Source organism: Tenrec ecaudatus, chromosome 15 (assembly GCF_050624435.1).
Source record: "Tenrec ecaudatus isolate mTenEca1 chromosome 15, mTenEca1.hap1, whole genome shotgun sequence".
In the NCBI taxonomy this organism is placed as follows: domain Eukaryota; kingdom Metazoa; phylum Chordata; class Mammalia; order Afrosoricida; family Tenrecidae; genus Tenrec; species Tenrec ecaudatus.
In genome coordinates, this window is record NC_134544.1 from 44,727,608 (window position 1) to 44,745,753 (window position 18,146).

General features: G+C 41.2%; 1 protein-coding gene across 1 annotated transcript in view; it reads right to left on the reverse strand.

Moving 5' to 3' along the window:
• DSG3 (desmoglein 3) overlaps positions 1 to 13,144 on the reverse strand; it is a 30,361-nt gene extending 17,217 nt beyond the window's left edge. The window contains exons 1-6 of the mRNA XM_075532868.1: positions 13,097 to 13,144; positions 3,700 to 3,735; positions 3,049 to 3,180; positions 2,030 to 2,185; positions 1,076 to 1,220; positions 248 to 414 (exon numbers count right to left, since the gene is read on the reverse strand). Coding sequence (XP_075388983.1) covers positions 248 to 414; positions 1,076 to 1,220; positions 2,030 to 2,185; positions 3,049 to 3,180; positions 3,700 to 3,735; positions 13,097 to 13,144 — 684 coding nt within the window. The remainder of the gene's footprint in view (positions 1 to 247; positions 415 to 1,075; positions 1,221 to 2,029; positions 2,186 to 3,048; positions 3,181 to 3,699; positions 3,736 to 13,096) is intronic.
• Between the last annotated feature and the right edge of the window lie 5,002 nt (positions 13,145 to 18,146).

Here is an 18,146-nt window from a genome sequence, read left to right on the forward strand (position 1 = left end):
TACATTCCGTTAAAAAGTCCAATCGAAACACATAGTGACACTGTTGGGCAGACAGAACTGCCCTTTTGGGTTTCTGAGACCCGAAGTCTTTACTAGGGTAGACGGCCTCCTCTTTCTCTGGTGGAGCAGCTGGTGGGTGCCAGCTGCTGACCGGGTGGTGAGTAGCTCAATGCATAACCCACTGTTATCAGAACTCCTCTTGTTACCGGCAGACTATTATTGGATGCTCCCCAGGGCCTGACTTTACCTCTCGATCAAGAGAGTTGGTCAAGGTACGGACTTCCCCAGTGTTTCTGCTGATGAGGAACATGGGTTGGCCTGCAGGTTCCTGAGAGATGATTTTGAAGGCAATTTTAGAGTTCAAATGGTTTGGTTCATCTGCATCTGTGGCATTTAATATCATCACCAGTGAGTCTAGGAATACAGAAGTTCATTTGAGAATATGTCAAGATGGAAACTAGGTTCACATTAAACATTCAACACAATTTCAAATTGATAGTTGTTTTCCAAGACTTAAAGATACCTATATAATGAAAAACAATACAAAATAAAAAATCCCAAACTACGTCAAACCAATGTCTCCTCCTCCACAAATACAACACTTCATACATCTTGCTTGCCATATCCTTTACTGTCACTTCTCAACTATGTAGAACTTTGCTGCTTTCTTTAAAAATCTTCCAGTTATAGCTAAGGTTTGATTGTGTTGAGTTTGAAACTAGCTCCTTCTGTTATCATTATTCTCTTCTGTCAAATTATCCAAGGTACTATGAGGATGGACCTGTCCCTTATAATGTAAACAGCTCAGTTTATACCTGGAGGGCTACTTACACTTGCTCCTGTGAACTGCACACACAAAATAAAATGCTATGGACCAGATAGGAGCACCACGATGTGCAATAGAGTGGCATAGCTGCCTAGCTCAACTGTAGATTTTAGAAAGTAAATTCCCAGATTGATTGAAAGATTTCCCCCCTCTTTAAAACCATTGATGAAATTAATTTATAAAAAATGATGTATTAGATGGCTACCCGGATTTAAAAATAACTTGGAAATGATACCATAGAAAACTTACTTGAAGCACTATTTTCTTCAATTTCGCCCATGAAAACGCTTTGTGAAAAGACAGGAGCATTATCATTGACATCTAAAATTTTGACTGTTAATATAAGGGGTTTCTCGATGTCTCGACCCAAGTAGTCGAGGGCTCGACAGGTGATCTAGAAGGTGAAGGAAGATGCTATCAGTGTGGTGGCAACAGCTGTACAATCACGTTTGATCTAATTGGACTATGGGTTGTTATAAGATCTGTAGAGCTCTCACTAAAATGGTGGGAATATGCAAAAAATTTAAAGACCGCTCTTATTAACCTATACTTCTACTTGACCTCACTTTCAAACCCCCCAAACCAAACTCACTGCCATCGAGTCCATGCTGACTCATCGTGAGCACCCTGTGGGCTTCTGAGCCTGGTACTATTGATGGGAAGAGAAAGCCCGTCTTTCTCCTGCCGAGCTGCTGGGGGAGTCAAACTGCCAACCATGACCATGGTGATCACAGCCCAATTCACAGCCACCATGCCAGGGATCTTTAGTTTGAAAGCTTGCAAATTAGTGGCTCTCCTGACATAGATATTGTCAGAACCTGTGATCAAAGAATAAAAATGGTTCCCCAAAGCAGACAAGTGGGAAAGAATGCTTGTTTTGGATAGAACAACCAGGCATGTTGTCTTCCCCCCAATGCCGATGCTGCCTCATATCAGCATGAAGCTCCTGGTAAACTGCATGTTGGCCTCACTGCTCACTCAGACCCTGCCCAGCGGGCTTCTTAGGTGCCCAGCAGCAGTGGAGGCTCTTGGCAGAGGGCCTCTTATTGTTATTTGACGTTAGATTGACTCATTGGCTCATGGGGACACAGGGGGGCACTTGAATATTGATGTCTCTTCGATATTAACTGGGAGAGGAGTGTCACCTTCGAAAGCCACAGAGTCCCAAAAGAAGATAGTCCAGCATTGAAGACAGAAACTTACCAGGAAGCTTGGCGTTTCCTCTCGATCAACTATGGCAGTTATGTTAATTTTTCCAGTGTATTTGTCAACAACAAAAATTCCCAACGGGGGCTGATCAATTCCTACCCCAGAAATTTGATAGGTAACTTTCTGGGTTTTCTGGAAATCGGAAGTAATCTGCAGCAAAATCAAGCAAACAAAACAAACAACCCCACTGTGATGGATGTCATGTAAGCTATCTCCTTCCCCTCCTTTTCCTCCAGGCCCCGAGTCTTACGTCATCTGTTCCTTTTCACTGACTTGTCTGACACTGTTTTGCTTCAGAGTACTAGGAATTTGAAATAAAGTCAAAACATTGCTTTTACTGCCCAGCATGAGCCAGTGTGTATGTAGAGTCTAGAGGATTTGCTCAGACTGTGGCCACGGCAGTGACATTGCAGGGCTATGAGAAAGGCAATCACACCAACCGTTGGATGCTGAGTGCTTCTTTGCTTAGTGGGCACCATGGTTTTCAACATACGCTGTTTATTTAGTTAAAGTAGAGGGAAATAGGGAAAGAAGAAAAGAGGGAGAGGAATTGAAAAGGAGATATTCAAGATGTACATCGAAATGAACTGTCTTTTGTCATAATTATAGGTTTTTACACATTATTATGCAAAAGCACCAAGAGTAGGATCATGAAGCCAAAGTATTCCATCACACAGTTTCAATACTGATCAAGTCCTAGGCGATCCTATTGTTTTCTTTCTCTCCAACTAATTCTCATTATTTTAAATAGATTCCTGGAATATGGATCCAAATAAGGCTTATATGTTGAAATCAGTTGCTACATCTCTTGGTTCTACTTCGTAACTCTCCATCATTTCCTATCCTTTATATTAGTATTATACTTTTGTGTGCGTGTGTGTGTTAAAAGTACCAAGTCATTTGTTCTGAAGAGTCCCCGCCGGTACTTTACGAATTAGAATGGTGATGTTTTGTCAATTACATCTAATATACTTATTCTAAAATCTCACACAGGTCCTGCTAATAGGACTTACTTCAGCAATTGGGTTTCTTTTTGAATTGTCTTCTCTTTCTCTGCAGGGTCTGGCAAATTTCACCCATTCACGTTTATATCTTCTTTTGGCTGGTTGTACTGTGCTCTCGTCTTCTTCATAGTCTCCTCTGGTCTTGTAGAGGAAATAATTCATTTGATTATGCACATTGCTGGCATCTGTGCTTGGACACTGACTATAGACACATATGCGGAGGAGCCCTCTGTGTTTTAAGACTAGATACAAATTGACTAGGTGTAATTTGCTCTAGGCAACATCTTCTGAAGTGAGGAAACATAAAACACTTTTCAATATTTGCAAAGTTATAGGACTCAAAATACTATCATTGGATTCTATTTTCTTTGTACATGCCACAGTATAGAATTGTCCTGAGCAAATAGGATCACTTTAATGACAGCATATTGATTGGTTTAAGATAAGAAGCAAGAATGTTTAAGATAAAAATAATAACATCTCTATATTATTGGTTTTGAAATTATTCTTATTAAGTGGTTAGAATTTTTATTTTACACATGTTCACTCTTAACTTATCAAGAAATCTTAAACATTATGTAAATATGTATTTTTTCTAAGCACAACTTTATATTTTTACTGAAGCTACTTTAAATTATAAAGATCGTGTTCATCTTTTACCTGTATTCGCAACTCTCCATGAACCAGCACGACCACCTGCAGATATTTAAATGAAGTCAAATTAAATGTAAATTCTTCAAATAAGTAATTACATAAAGCCTATAACCCCATTTATTACATTCAGTTCATAGTTCAAACATTCTTGCATACATTCTATTATTTCTATTGCAAATGCAGTAAGTTTGCAGAGTCAGTAATTAAAAGGCAATGCCCTTATTTGGAGACAAAATTTTTCCAATATAAATTTCAAATTTTTAATCAGATGACAACATTTTAGTGATATAAAGAAGAACCTATTGAACTCTGCCAGACTCAGCCTACCAGCCTCTTGCAGCGACCAGGTAGTTCTTATCTTGCAGTCCTAGCAACAGGTGGCCAGAGCTATGCAAGTCACTGCTTTAGAAAACAACACTGAGCAAGCAAACCTGCTGGCAGCTTCAGAACGTGCCAAAGGGAATTACTGAAAGTCATCACCACCCCCCTGCTTTGCATACAGGCCAGGAAGTATGCCTGGCAATGACCGCATCTAAAGGTGACCTTGTCACTCCTGTGCTGGCTCACTGCGATTATGGGGCGAGGTGTTTTCTTCAGCTGCACCACGTGGAGGGAATAGAAAGGGGCTAGTCTAGTTTGGGGAATAAAACATCAAGATGGATGAGGACGTGCTTTTGTGAGGACAACAGCTGTTTGTGGTGGTTCGTGTATCTGTTCATCTCTACATTATGACCTCAATTTAAATATCGAGCTTTTTAAAAATACTGCCATGAACAAGTTAAACGAGGGCACAATGAAGTCTTCCCTGTATTCAGAATGTGCCGGACCTACCCCTGTGTCCTCTGGCTGTCCCTCTGGCACTCAGTCCTGTTTTCCCTCCTTCAATCCTACTGTGACTCGTCCTTTAAGATTAATTTTAGGTGCCCTGATAGTGTAATGGGTTGCACGTGGTGGGCTACCAATCTTAAGGTAGCAATTCCAAACCACCAGCCACTTCAAGGGAGAAAGATGAGGTACTGTACTCCTGTAAGAGTTACACTCTCAGAAGTCCACAGGGGCAGCTCTACTTTGTCCTATCAGGTTGCTGTGAGTTGGAATCCACTCGATGGCAGTGAGTTTGGTTAAGAATAAAAGGTCCAACAGCCTCCGTGAAGTTACTTTGACTAAAAACTACCTTTCTGAGTTTGTACAGTACATATTCTGTAGTGTGCAATTTAGACCATAGAGGCTTATAATGATTTATTATTTCTGATTGTATTGTGTGCATTACTTTGCTACTCTCAGAGAATTGTGAACATCCTAGATCAATGTTTCTATATATTTAATTTCTTTTGGGGGGATTTTCTTTGGAACTTGATTTCTTTTTTTATTTTTTTTTTATTGGGAGCTCTTACATGTATCATAACATTCCATCAATCACATAAAACAGTATTGTACAATTGCTACCACAGTTGGTTTCAAAACATCTTCTTTCTTTTTTCCTTTTTTACATAGGTGACATATAATGTTTTAAAAATACCATTAAACAATGTATTATTTAAGGTTAACTATAATGAGGGGATTTTTTTAAGTGTAGAAAAAATGAATTAAAATATAATGGCATCTTCCCATTTTCCCCCACTATATTTAACTTCTTACAACCTTCATTCACAGTATCTATTCTTCAGCAGGTGTTAACAGCTATTGATTGATGCACTATGGAGTGGATACGAAGATTTTAGAATTCCATCTTAGTGGAAAAGATAATAGGAGGAAATATAATCCAGAAGAATAATAACAGTAGCTACTGTCTGTTGTGTGTTTTCTCTGTGACAAATACGGTTCCTAGCACATTATATTTAATATCTCACTCAACGCAGCCATCTGAAGGAGGGTTTATTATTATGATTCCTATTTTATGGAAGAAGAGAGACATGGAATGAGTACCTTGTCCCTGTTGTCAGCCCTAGGAAGAGTCTCTGGGTCCTGGTTTGAATTTGCCCAGAGCATCATGGAAGAAAGTCCTGGCAAAATGCTTCCGAAAGAGCACAGCCGGGGAAACCCCGTGGAGGCAGACCTCCTCTGAGACCCACGGTGTTCTCCGCAGTTGGGAATCTACCCAACAGCACTAGTTTGAGTGTAGTTTGCTAAGTCCTGGGCGACCTACGTTTTGCCTCTGGAGGGCATCCTGCAGCAGGATGACACGCACCTTGATTCAAGGCTGGCATGAATAAATAGAAGTAAATTAGTGGTGGAAAGAAAGCAGTGTGATGACGAAATGAGATTTACACCTAACCAACGATTGGGGTTGCTTCTGAGGAAAAGAAATTAAGTGGAATTATTACATTGTTTCTTTTAAAAAGTTATAGTCAATACAGTTCCAGCATGTGCCAAAGGGCTAACTCTGCCAGATTCCGGATGGCTGGATCCACCTGATCCAGCCTTTCAGCGGAAAGGCTTAGTTCAGAGGATACGTGTTTGATTGGCCATGAAAAAGAGCCCCTGAGCCGTGCCGGGAACCTGGACCTGTGTTGAGGGCGTTGCCGCTCTTCTTCGGGAAACAGCATCCAGGATGGCAGGCGAGCAATGTGCTGCACCTCGCTAAGACCAGCTCACCGGCACGGGAGGGAGGGGAAGAACAGACCACACACCCGTCCCCTTTACAGCAAAACGGGAGTCATCCAGAAAATATGAGTCATGTTTGTCCTAGCCGCAGAGAGTATGAGTTTTTTTCTAATAGACATTCGGTCATAGTTTCGATTTTCCTGGGAAGCAAAGGGCAGAATCCTAAACTGCCTTGAATGAACATGGTAGGCAGTTGGCTTGGGGCTTATTCAATTAAAACGGGGGAAAGAATAAGAGCTCTTACTACCAAGAGTGTTCCCGAGTTTTAAGGAACAGGTGAACATTTGATTTTGTGTATGTGCGTGCTTCCAGAACCTGCGCTCAAACCCAGTATCTTCCAGTCGATTTGAACACATAGTGATCCTATGGGACTGGGTAGAACTGCCCGTGTGCATTTCTGAGAATTTAAAGCTTTGGAAGAAGTTGACAGCCTCAACTTTCTCTCTCAGAGCTGCTGGGGGGTTTAAACTGCTGACCTTGAGGAGAAACACTTCTGAGTATGAAAATCCTTTTCAGATATTTAGAAAAATAATCATATATTTACATTTAGAACAGTATTTTCAAAATGTAATTATTTTAGGCACTTTTACTTTTAATACTGTAATAATGGCTACTTAATTACCTACTGTAGTTATTTATAATACTTAAGAACTATCTACATACTTTCTGACAAAATTATCCATTTTGATGCCCTAGATTGCAGATACTAACTATAGAGCAGCATTTCTTATCTTGGGAATACCTGTACTTTTCTTTCTTCCTCATGTTTCCTGGTTAGCTTTACAATTTTTGGTTATATCCTTTTTAAAAATAATTGATAGGTACAGCTGGGAATTAGAAATATTTCATGAAAACATTTCTGCTTAAATTAATTGTTGCAGATGAGATAAACTAATTTGATATTCATATTCACTACTTAGAAATCAAACATATATAGTAAACTAGGAGATATCATGAAGGATACATCACTCATCCTCTCCGCCACCACCCCCCCAATCCTACAAATGTAAATTATTCATAAGCAAGGGTAGAACATCCTCTGTCATATGAAATCATTTGATCAGATCATGGCATAAAATGGGTCCAATAGTATCATTAAGGTTCTTATTAAATATAGTAGGTAAGCAGTAATCATGATTTTGAGCTGATTTCAACAGAGCAGAACTGTCCAGTAGGTTTCCTAAGGCTGTAATCTTCCTGGAAGCACACGGCTACATCTTTCTTCCATGGAGGGGCTGAGGGGCTCATGGGTTCAAACGGCTAGCTGTTGAGAGTCCCTCAATCCCGTCACATTGTGCACTTTCTATGTGACTCCAAGCCCTTCCCGTTAGTTAATCTTTCAGTGTTCCCATCTGTGAATTTGGGATGCAGTTTACCTTACAGGTGTGTGGAGATCAAATGCATCATTAGATTAGCAGACATAGATGAGTCTTAGCCCCAAGAAAGTGCTTAGATAAATGTTCATCACTTCCATCACCAAGCTTGAAAAATGATAAAGGCAATCAGTTGGATTTGAGGTGCCCGTTTTCTTATTATTCGCTATCAAAACAAATAGGAACGTTCTATTTGTTGAGCATCAGAAAGAGAAAAACAGCTCAACCCCACAAGCGTGTAGACTGCTCCCTGCCAACCCCCCAGGGGGTACTGTTCACGTTTTAGCTGTGCCCCTCCAGGTGTGCCATCTGCTGCGGGGGCAGCTGGGCAGCTACGCTGGAAGAAAAATTGGCATATTACACAGATTCAACTATTTATAGTACAATTAAGGAGAGGAAGCAATGGCCTATATCATTTCTTTGTGAGGATCTTCCCAAAGCAAATGCTCACCTTAGGCTACCAGATTGACCCTTTTACCTGGAAAGGAAGAGCCAAGGGCTAAGGTGCTTATGACAAACCTCTGGGGCCTGAGTGTTTTAGCCAGATGAAAACCGGTTTCAGGGATTAAGCAACTGGGAGTGCTAATTGGTAGGAACAATTACAACTTGCCTGAACTTTGGTGCAATTCAGACAAGGCTAGGCAGCGTCCCTCCGCAAGGTTCCTTTGATTTAAGGAGCAACTTTTGGGGGAGGTTCAGGAGGAAATTAATTTTCATATACATTAGAAACTGGATTATTTCTTCCATCAAGCAAAAAGATGCCTCCAACAGCTTCCTTCCATTAAAACAACTGGGCCAGTTTGACCTAGCATTCTTTTTCTAAAAATTTAACTTTTGAGTCATGTACAGGACAAGGTTGTGGAAGGCGGTTCTGCCATATTTCAAACATCCCCATGGTGGTCTCCAATTTCTCACGACCACCCTCAACTTCTTCTGAAAAAGGACACTGCCATCCCTGGGCTCCACCCTTCGGTAGCTGACTCTGGGAATGAGTGCATTCTGAAGTCAAGTAGTAACACACAATTCAATACTTTATTTTCCAGATCATTTTAGGAATGTTATATGATCAAAGTAATTCATATTGTGCTGACTATAACCCACTACACAATGATTTTGAAGGCAAACTTCTCCCCCAAAAGATTTAACCTATGGAGAGGAAACATTTTTCAAGCACCAATTCTTTCTCCCAAAATGTTAATTTTGTATCATGTATGGGATTAAACAAGCAGAGGAGACTGATAAATATTACATTTTTGTCTTCTCTATAACAAGTAGGTATTTTCCAAGCCTGTACAGCCAAAATAATCAACCAGAAGACAACAATTGAAATTTTGAGTAAAGCCCCACATACCTACCATTCCATTCATTTGACTTTTAGCTTTTTCATTTTACTATCAAATAAAAAATAACTTTTTTCAAAAAACTGTTTTTGATATACAGTTTAGTCCAAAGGGGGAGATGGAGTTTATTTTCTTCACTTATGAAAATTGGTATTGGTGGTATTATAAAATGGTAAGGCAAAATATTAGGTTATCAAGAATTATGATTGTTATTAAAATATTACAAATACAAAGAGTCTAACAAAGCATTTTATACTTTTCAAAACACTTCCTTTGCACCCGGTCACATTTTTCTCATGGTGGCCATTTTAATCAGACCAGGAGGGGCTTGTTGGTTCTCACTCCACAGTGGAGGAAACAAGGCCTGGGGTGAGTCAGCAGCACAGCCACAGAAGGAAGCCCTTGACTTTGTTATTCTGTCAGTCCTTCCAACTTTGAAGTTCCCCACCCTTCAACAACAAAAGATGTGCATTCTCACTCAATAGTGTTTTTAACACCCCCAACCCCCCCCCCCCAGCTGACACCAAAGCCTTTTAAAGCTGGGTGGTTCCCGCTTTGTAAAAGATTCCATTAACCTCCACAGAATGTACTTTTCACTCTGTCATCTGCCTTTCTAAACTCATGCCCAGATTCTCCAACCTGAGCTATCTTTCCTGCCAGACCGGTATGCTCAGTGCTTCTAGGCACATACCATAGCCTTTCACTCCTGTCCCCTGACAATTGAAGTCACCTTTTGGCACTTGCTCTTACCAAAAGACAGCTCCCCTTTCCCCTGGTGCACAAGCCTCTCTGCCTACTTTCCTCCTGTCTGACAAGGCTGTGTCTACTTAAAGCATCAATAGCAGACCAACATGGTCCAGTAGATAGATCACGAGAGTTACAGATGAGAGCCATGCGTGTTGACTGCAGAGACTCTAGCGTGCACATTAGGTGGGAGTCCTGGTGGTGCAATGGTTAAGTGCTCGGCTGCTAATAGGAAGGTTGGTGCTTTGAACCCTCCCAGCTGCTTGGTGGGAGAAGGGCCCTGCCATCTGCTTCCATAAAGATGACAGATGAAAGCCTTGTGGGGAGGTTCTATCCTGTCACATGGGGTTGCTATGTGAAAACTAACAGCAGCATCCACGCTAAGAAAGGTCAGGGGAAAAATAAAATAAAATTTGACTGTATATTTAATCCAATGTCTATTTCATTTTATGTACTATCCTTTCAACATGCATCTAATATGATATTGGACTTTTTAATATTCAAGCTTCCAAAATCTGATTTTATGTTTTCCAAGCAACCAAATAATTGTCACTTCGCTGATTCTGACTCACGAAGTTCTACACCCCCCACATGTGTGAGTATGACTGAATTTCATAGGGCTTAACAGGACTGATTTTGGGGGAAAGTTTATGTTTACCAAAAACCAACAACCAAACCTCCAAAACAATGCTCCCTAAAACAGACAAACAAACCCGCGGCCATCAGGTTGATTCTGGCTCAGGCAGTCTGTAAGTGCTCCCACACACTGATGGTGGGGTTTGAACTGCTGACCTTGCAGCTGGCAGCCCAACCCCCAATTCTACCAGGGCTCCTTAAGCAACATCCCTCCCTTCTGCTCAACCACATTGTAAGCACTCGGAGATCATCTGTGGTTTGTGGCTGCCCTATTGGGGGAAACAGATCCGAAACTACCCAGTTTAGTAATTCTGTATGAAATTAGGTTATTTGTGTGTGTGAGAGAAATTCTCCCGAGAGGAGGAACAGTGTGTTCTCTTTCATAGTTTTCTCCATAAGGAGCCACTGTATCGGTAGGGGTGTTATAGTTTAGTGAGGTCTCATCCAATGATTCACTTATTCATTCTTCAAACAATTGAGTGCCTCTATAAAACATCTTATTCCCCTAGATATTGGAAGTATGCAGAGGGATAGACCAAACCTCAGTATAAGAAGCACGTCATCACCCTCCAACTCGAGAGGCAGTTGAGAGAGCTCTGTAAGTTCTAGGTTCTTTACCAATTATGTTCCACGGACCCTCAACTTCTTTAGCTTGGTCACTGATCTGCAGTTTACCCCAGAAAAGTTTCTTTGGGGAGGTGGGAAGGCAGAGAACTGCCTCATATCTCTCTATATCATTCTTGGGTAAAATGACGTTGTTGGATAACAAAATATCTTATTAGAGCAGGCATAGTTTTCTAAGGCATATATCATGACATTATCATACTAGAAACGGAGTCCAGGGTATGCTGCTACTTATTTTTTGTCTTGTTCACTTGCTTTAAGAGAGAAAGTTGTGAGGCTCACGCGTTCACAGGGCAGCCTATCTATCTTACATTTACAGGGTGGAAAGTCTTTCTTGATATTTATTCTCCGACATTTCTTCCTTTCTTTTTAAATTAACCATTGTATTGGGCTCTTACAGCTCTTGTCACAATCCATCCATCCGATGTGTCAAGCACAATTGTCCATACCTTGCCATCATCCTTTTCAAGCACAATTGTCCATATGTTGCCATCATCCTTTTCAAGCACATTGTCTATATGTTGCCATCATCCTTTCCAAAACATTTTCTTTTGATTTGAGCCCATGGTATCACCTCCTTATTTTTCCCCTCCCTCCACCACCATCTCTCCCTCATAAACCCTTGATAATTTATAAATTCTTATTGTTTTCCTTCATGTCTTACATTGACCACTGTCTCCCTTCATCCAGTGTCCTGTTGTTTGTGCTCCTGGGGGGGAAGGGGTTATCCCGTCCATCATTGTGATCGGTTCCCCCTTTCTCCCCCAACTCTCCTGTCGCTCTACTCTCACTATTGATCCTGTCTCTTTCTTGTGATCCTTCTGGAAGGGGATGTCCAATTTTCTACAGATGGGCATTGGGTCTCCGCTTGCCCTCCCCCTTGTTCGCATCCTCTGTCATTTCTTGAAGCCCAGTGAGGAAATTCATTGCTCTCAACTCACAGCAGCCTCATGGGCTAGGGTAAAATTGCTTTATAGATTTTCCCAGGGTGGCATCATTCGGGAAAAAGATTGCCACATCTTTCTCCTGTGCAAGTGGGTGTTGGGTTCAAAGAGCCCACGTTTGGATTGTCAGTCCGGCCCGTGAACATTGCACCATCATCGCTCCTTTTTAGGTATGGAAATGATAGACACTGATACCAAGACAAAGGAGGTTAATTGATGCCTAGGTAAATTGATAGCTTCACATAGTGGATATTAGTGTTAGAAAAAAATTGACATTATTTATGTCATATTTCACTATTTTGAAATCTAGATGTAACAGACAGTATTGTAATTCCCCTCCACTCCCCACCCAAGCCACCACCACAGCAACAACACCTTTCAGGAACAGACTCACTGGTCTGTAACATCCAAGCTCGTGCTCTGCTCCCTGGAGCACTTCGCTTTTCAGTAACATCATCAAAACATCTCCATCAACAGAAATATGCTTACTCTTTTGAAAAAATGACTTATGAAATGTGTATCTTAAAAAAACATTTTCCAAGACTGGCAATATTTAACACATAATAAGTCAACATCAATACTCTTTTGCAGATAATGCTCCAATGGCTCTGAAGTCCAGCCTTTCTTTGGTTTTAATTCAACAATCTCTGACTGTTCAAACAAAGAGAACTTCTTAAGGATCAAGATCAGGCATGTAGAACTGTTAGCCGTATGCTTAGTAGCTAGAGAGCCGGGGGAAATAAAAGAGGTTCTTTTTTACGCCTTTTTGTGTGTGTAAGAAAGGTGGATAAAAGCATTTCTTTGAAGGCAATGAATATGGTGTTTCAGAAAATATAATCAGAATGTAGGATGGCTTACTTCCGAAACTGAAGAAACACTAGATGGTGGCATCCATATGAATCTCATTTCGTGTTATCCTTCAATGTGAAATATAATTTTAAAAACCGAGAAAATAACAACAAACACATTAACCAAAAGAGGAAATTGGTAACCCCGCTAAGTCATTGAAAACTATTCTCTTCCATGGTATCCTTTGGGAATTTTTGATCAGGATGCAGGAAATTCAGCAGTCTTTTAAAGGAGGGGAAACACAGAAAGTTTGAAAACACAGAAAGTGAGAGAGAAAAACAGGACTTACCATTAGAAGGGCTAGAGCCCCTGTCGTTCTGCTGGAGAGCCAGTTCATTGTCCCTGCTGCCCCAGGAGGACAGATCCCAGCACGCTGCTCTTCCCTGCCTTCAGTCCTGAGAATGTGATGTCCACAGAAGTCCTTCAGCAGTGCGTCTGCTCACCCCTGCCCAATCCACAGATGGTCTGTTATGTGGTTCCTCCACGCCCTAACCTAAAGGTAGCTCTCATCAGAAAAGCTTGCATCATTTCTGCTCCCAGGTAAAAACTTAGCCACACCTCGCTTCCCAATGTAAGAAAGCTTTTGTTGGAAGCTCAAAGAGGAGCTCACAGGCAAAAGACAGTGTTTAATAGGACAGTACCAGATGAATAACAAATTAATCATGATGGGAAGCTTGCCCTGATCACACTGGAAAGGAATCGGGTTGTCTTCTCCTGATTGCAGTTGAAAATGAACAGGACCTACTAAGTGCCGTCAAAATGGAGCTGATGGTAGAGCATTTCTTTTCAGCATGAGTTTGTGTCATCAGTGTAGTCAATGAGATGACTACAAATGCGAAGAAAACAGACATCCTATCAAGCCATCACTAATGTGGGTTTTGAAGGCAAATACTTAGGAATACAATTGGAATCAAAAAGTTGCTTGAATGTTTATATCTTAGAATCAGATCTCTGATAATGCTCAGATACTATCTTTCTTTGTTCACCTTTGCTTTGTCTTTTTAAAGAATAGGCTGACTAGTGAGGTAGGTGGGTTTTGGCCTCTACTTATGGCTCAAGCCATTTCCCCTAGAGCAGTCTGTTTTACGTCCTACGGGTGGCACCATGTGTCATAGATCGGTTCAAAACCAGCAGGCACTCCATGTGGAGAAAGACGAGACTTTCTACTCCTGTTAAGAGTGACAGTCTCAGAGACCCACACCGACAGTTCCACCCTGTCCTACAGTGTTTCTATGAGTAAGACTCTCCTCAATGGCAGTGTGCTTGGTTTCTGGAGTTTTCATCTGAATTGGGGGAAGTCCCTTTTAGTGTGCATTTAAAGCTAGAGTTAAAAGCATTTTTAAGAAGTTACAGAATGTTTAGAAAAAAGGTTTGGTAGACCAACAGTTTTAGGTCTGGAAGGATCTGCGCAGCAAACTTTGGCAGTTTTTCAGTTTCAGGGAACCATTGAATCACAAAATACCTTAAACAAAAAGGACGGTGTAGTTCAGGGTTTGAAAAGAAACAGAATTGTAGGTAAAATGCGTTTTTGCAAGAAAGATTTTAGGAATCCAGTTTTATCCAAAAACAGCCATGGTCACTTGTGAGGAAGGAGACCGTGATCCTATGGGGCCTGCAAAGCCCCCAAATGCACGCCTGCAACTCTGGCTCTTTACACAACATGGTTGTGGACCCAGACGTAGTTCAACATTTGCCCCCAATCCTGTTCGTTACCAGTGTGATGAGCATTGGCTCTCAACAAGAAATAGTGAATTTTAAGAATCTACTTCTACTTGGGTAGAAAATTTCTAGACATAATTTTTGATGTTCTTTGAAGAGGTCATGCGGAATTCTAGTTATGTATATTTTAAGCCTTGAAACAAAATTTAGAATCAGAACCTGTTTCTGAACTCTTTCCAACCCTGAGACTGAGACCTCGGGCAAAGCCGTTTCTGAATTAGGAAATAGGTGCTCTCTGATGATAGCGGTAAACGAGGACACGTGGATGGGAGCTGTGATGAGCATATCACAGTTGTTAGTAACCTGTTTAAAGTAAGATCCAGAGACCAAAATGTTGGTTGGTTTTCTGTTACGGGTTTAACTTGATTAACATGGAGCATTTTAGGTTGGTATGTATTGTTACTGATCAAGTCCGTTCTGGCTCATAAGGATCCTGTGTGTAACTCAGCAAAACATTGCCCACTAGTGTACCCAACTGTCATTGTGTTGAGCCCACTGTGGCCTTCACCGTGTCAACTGTCTTGTTGAGGGGCTTGCTCTCTTTAACTGACCTTCTACATTGCCAAACACGACAGCTGTCTCGGGAACTGGTCTCGCTGGCCTAAAGTAAAGGAGAGATGAAGTCACACCAACCTCAATTCTAAGGAGCATTCTGGCTGTATTTCCACCCCAAGATAGATTTGTGCATTCTTTTGACAGTCCGTGATATATTCAATATTTCTTTTTCAAACAGCATTATTCTTTGATCTTTCTTTTATAATGCTCAGTATTTGCATGCTTATGAAGTACTTGAAAATACCATGGCTAGAGTCAGGCGCACTTTAAACCTCAAAGCCTTTGACACTTAAAAGATTTTTTTTCCCTCCCAGCAGATTTGCCCAAAGCAATTAAGTCATGATTTCTTGACTGTTGCCCCCATGAGCATTGCTTGTGGATCCAAGTAAAATGAAAAGCCTGGGCAACTTTAATCTTTTCTCTGTTTATCATAATATTGCTTACTGGTCCAGTTGTAAGCATTTATGGTTTCTCTGTTGACATACAATCCATCCTGAGGACTACAGTGTTTGATATTCAACACTACGTGCTTTCAGCAAGCAAGGTTGTGTCATCGACATTTCACAGGCTGTTAATGAGTGGTCCTCCATTCCTGATGCCATGTTCAACACATCGAGAGGGGTGACCAATCCCATTCAACACTGCAGAGGCAGACAAGACTCATATTTTTTCCATGTGATCTTGACAATGCTTTAAACCTCTACTGAGTAAGGGAATCAAGCTTCCTGGTTTGTACCCTCATTTCCAAGGGGCAGGCAAACAATTTGGAGGTCACTGCCATTGGAGGCACATTACTAGAAAGTTTCTAGACTAAGAAGGGCTTCCACTTGTTCTTTTAATTTGTTTGCTTTTCTTAAAAAAAGGGGGGGGGAGTGTTTCCCAGTGGTTTCTGGTGAGCAACTATACTATTATTCTCTGAATGAAGACGTAGAAACGGAAGCCTAATTTGAGACTGGATTTTACCCAGGAAGCTGAAATAAAAAAAAAAAAAAACCATAGCAACAATGATCCTAAGCTTCATCACATGAGTATATTATGCTTCGTTTCATGCACCGTTTTGAAAATAAAGAGCTTAGAAGGTAGGCAAAACATACTACGGATTTAAAAGCTAGAGAAACCGTATCTCTTGCTGGAAATGAAACTGTATCTTACAATGGTTTAAGAAGTAAAGCAACAAGGAGAAAGATTCACTCAACTGGACAGTTTCCATGATGGGTCTAATGCTCATTGTCCTCAGTAGTTCTATTATCCTTCACATGAAGAATGTTTTCAAGACTTCATCGTCATTCACTTTTGTTTGTTGGACTGGAAACTATCATCTATGTCAGGCTTTCTCACGATCTGATACTTAATTGATCTTGGATGTCCACAGATTCCAGAATTCAGATATCAGTTCTATGAATCATGTGTTCACAAAACCATGCATATATCCTGCAGGGTGCACATGATTGCAAAAGCAGTGATCCGTCCGTTTTTTAAAATTCAAGGTCATGGGAATCATGCACCTCTTTCTTTAGGATCACCGCTTGAGGCATCAAGAAATGTCAGAGGCTGTAATTGTACAGCTTCCAAGAATAGCAATTAGTGAAACTTTAGTAATTAGTGAAAATGGTGAGCTCATTGAATGGTTTTCTTTCTATGGTCTCTAACATGACTGATCATGCTTCTGGGAGCCCTAGAATTATTTCATGGAAAAGATAGGTGTAACATATTGATTTGAGCAAAACTTTAGATGGGTAAATATAAGTGAATGTGCACATTTATAAATTTTATTGATGCCCTGGCCCAGTGCTAACCTCCTTTTGCGCCGATTTCGTCTGGGTATGTAATTGCTTAGTCATGGGGGACATTCTGGTAAGGCCGTAGGAGGAGTAGACACAATATACTGCCACGAGTGGTTTAGTGCATACATGTACAGGTTTATTCCAAACAAAACACGTTTAAACTTGTCTCTGCAATTAGTGGATGGCTCTTGAAAAATTCTCTTTCATGCATTTCTCTTTAGACACCACCACCACCATCATCATCATCCAATTAAAATAGTCATGTTGTTGGGCAGACATGGGATTTGGGCAAGTTAAATTCAAGGCAGAGGCAGGTCAGTTCAGAACATATGTTGATAGCGTTTGTGACTTCCAGGGGGGAATCTTGAGAGATTTTCTTCAAGGCCACTGGGTGACCAGGGAGACTTTATTAGGAGGCTATTTGAAGAGAACTGATGCCCTGGGGAGATGCAGGGGTAGGAAAAAGGCCAAAGAGTTGCCTTTCTTTCCCTTCCCAGCGCAGCAATGCGTGTGTCCATGCTTTGAGGTTAGTAAGGGTTGTTCTATGAGGATTTCATTGGGAAACCTGGTCCCATCCAGTCGACCCTAGCCATGCTCTAGGCCCATCAGATTAATTTTTTGTGTCCGCACTCAAAGGGTATTTAAAGGGAACACAAATTGAGTCCCTTGAGGATGCCCAAATGGCTATTTTGATGTGTTATGAATGAAAGATCCCAGAATTCTTTGGGAATAGAGTAGAGAGATAACAAGCCCACCCTTCCAGCTTGTCTGGACCTCGATGGAGACTATGTTGGGAAGCTGTCAATTCATGCAGTGATCTTTTTGTCCATGGGTTTGTAGTCATCTCTTCTGACTTACTCTCCTGCAGAAGAGCGCACGAGGAGCTTTTCAAATAAGCCTCAGGCTCACTTCAACCAAGTACAAGACGAAGAGCTTTTCAAATAAGCCTCAGGCTCACTTCAACCAAGTTCAAGTTCTTCTTTGCCTTGTTTCTTGTGGTTTGTTGGAGATAAGGTCAACCAAGCAGCCTGTGTCTTCCTTCTCCATGCTAGTTTTCTAACCTTTCTCACAGAGCTCAGGCAGTAGGCTTGTCCCTAAGCTCTTGGCCCTTTCTTGCCATTCACAACCCATTCATTCATCCCATAGCCGCCTTGAGCATGGTCGGTAGGGGCAGTGGTTGCGAGTGCTTGGAACAGAATCAGAATGACCCATCATGGCTTCCAGGGAACTCCTTGACACATCCTCTTTTTTGTCTCAACCTGTATCACACACCCCACCTGC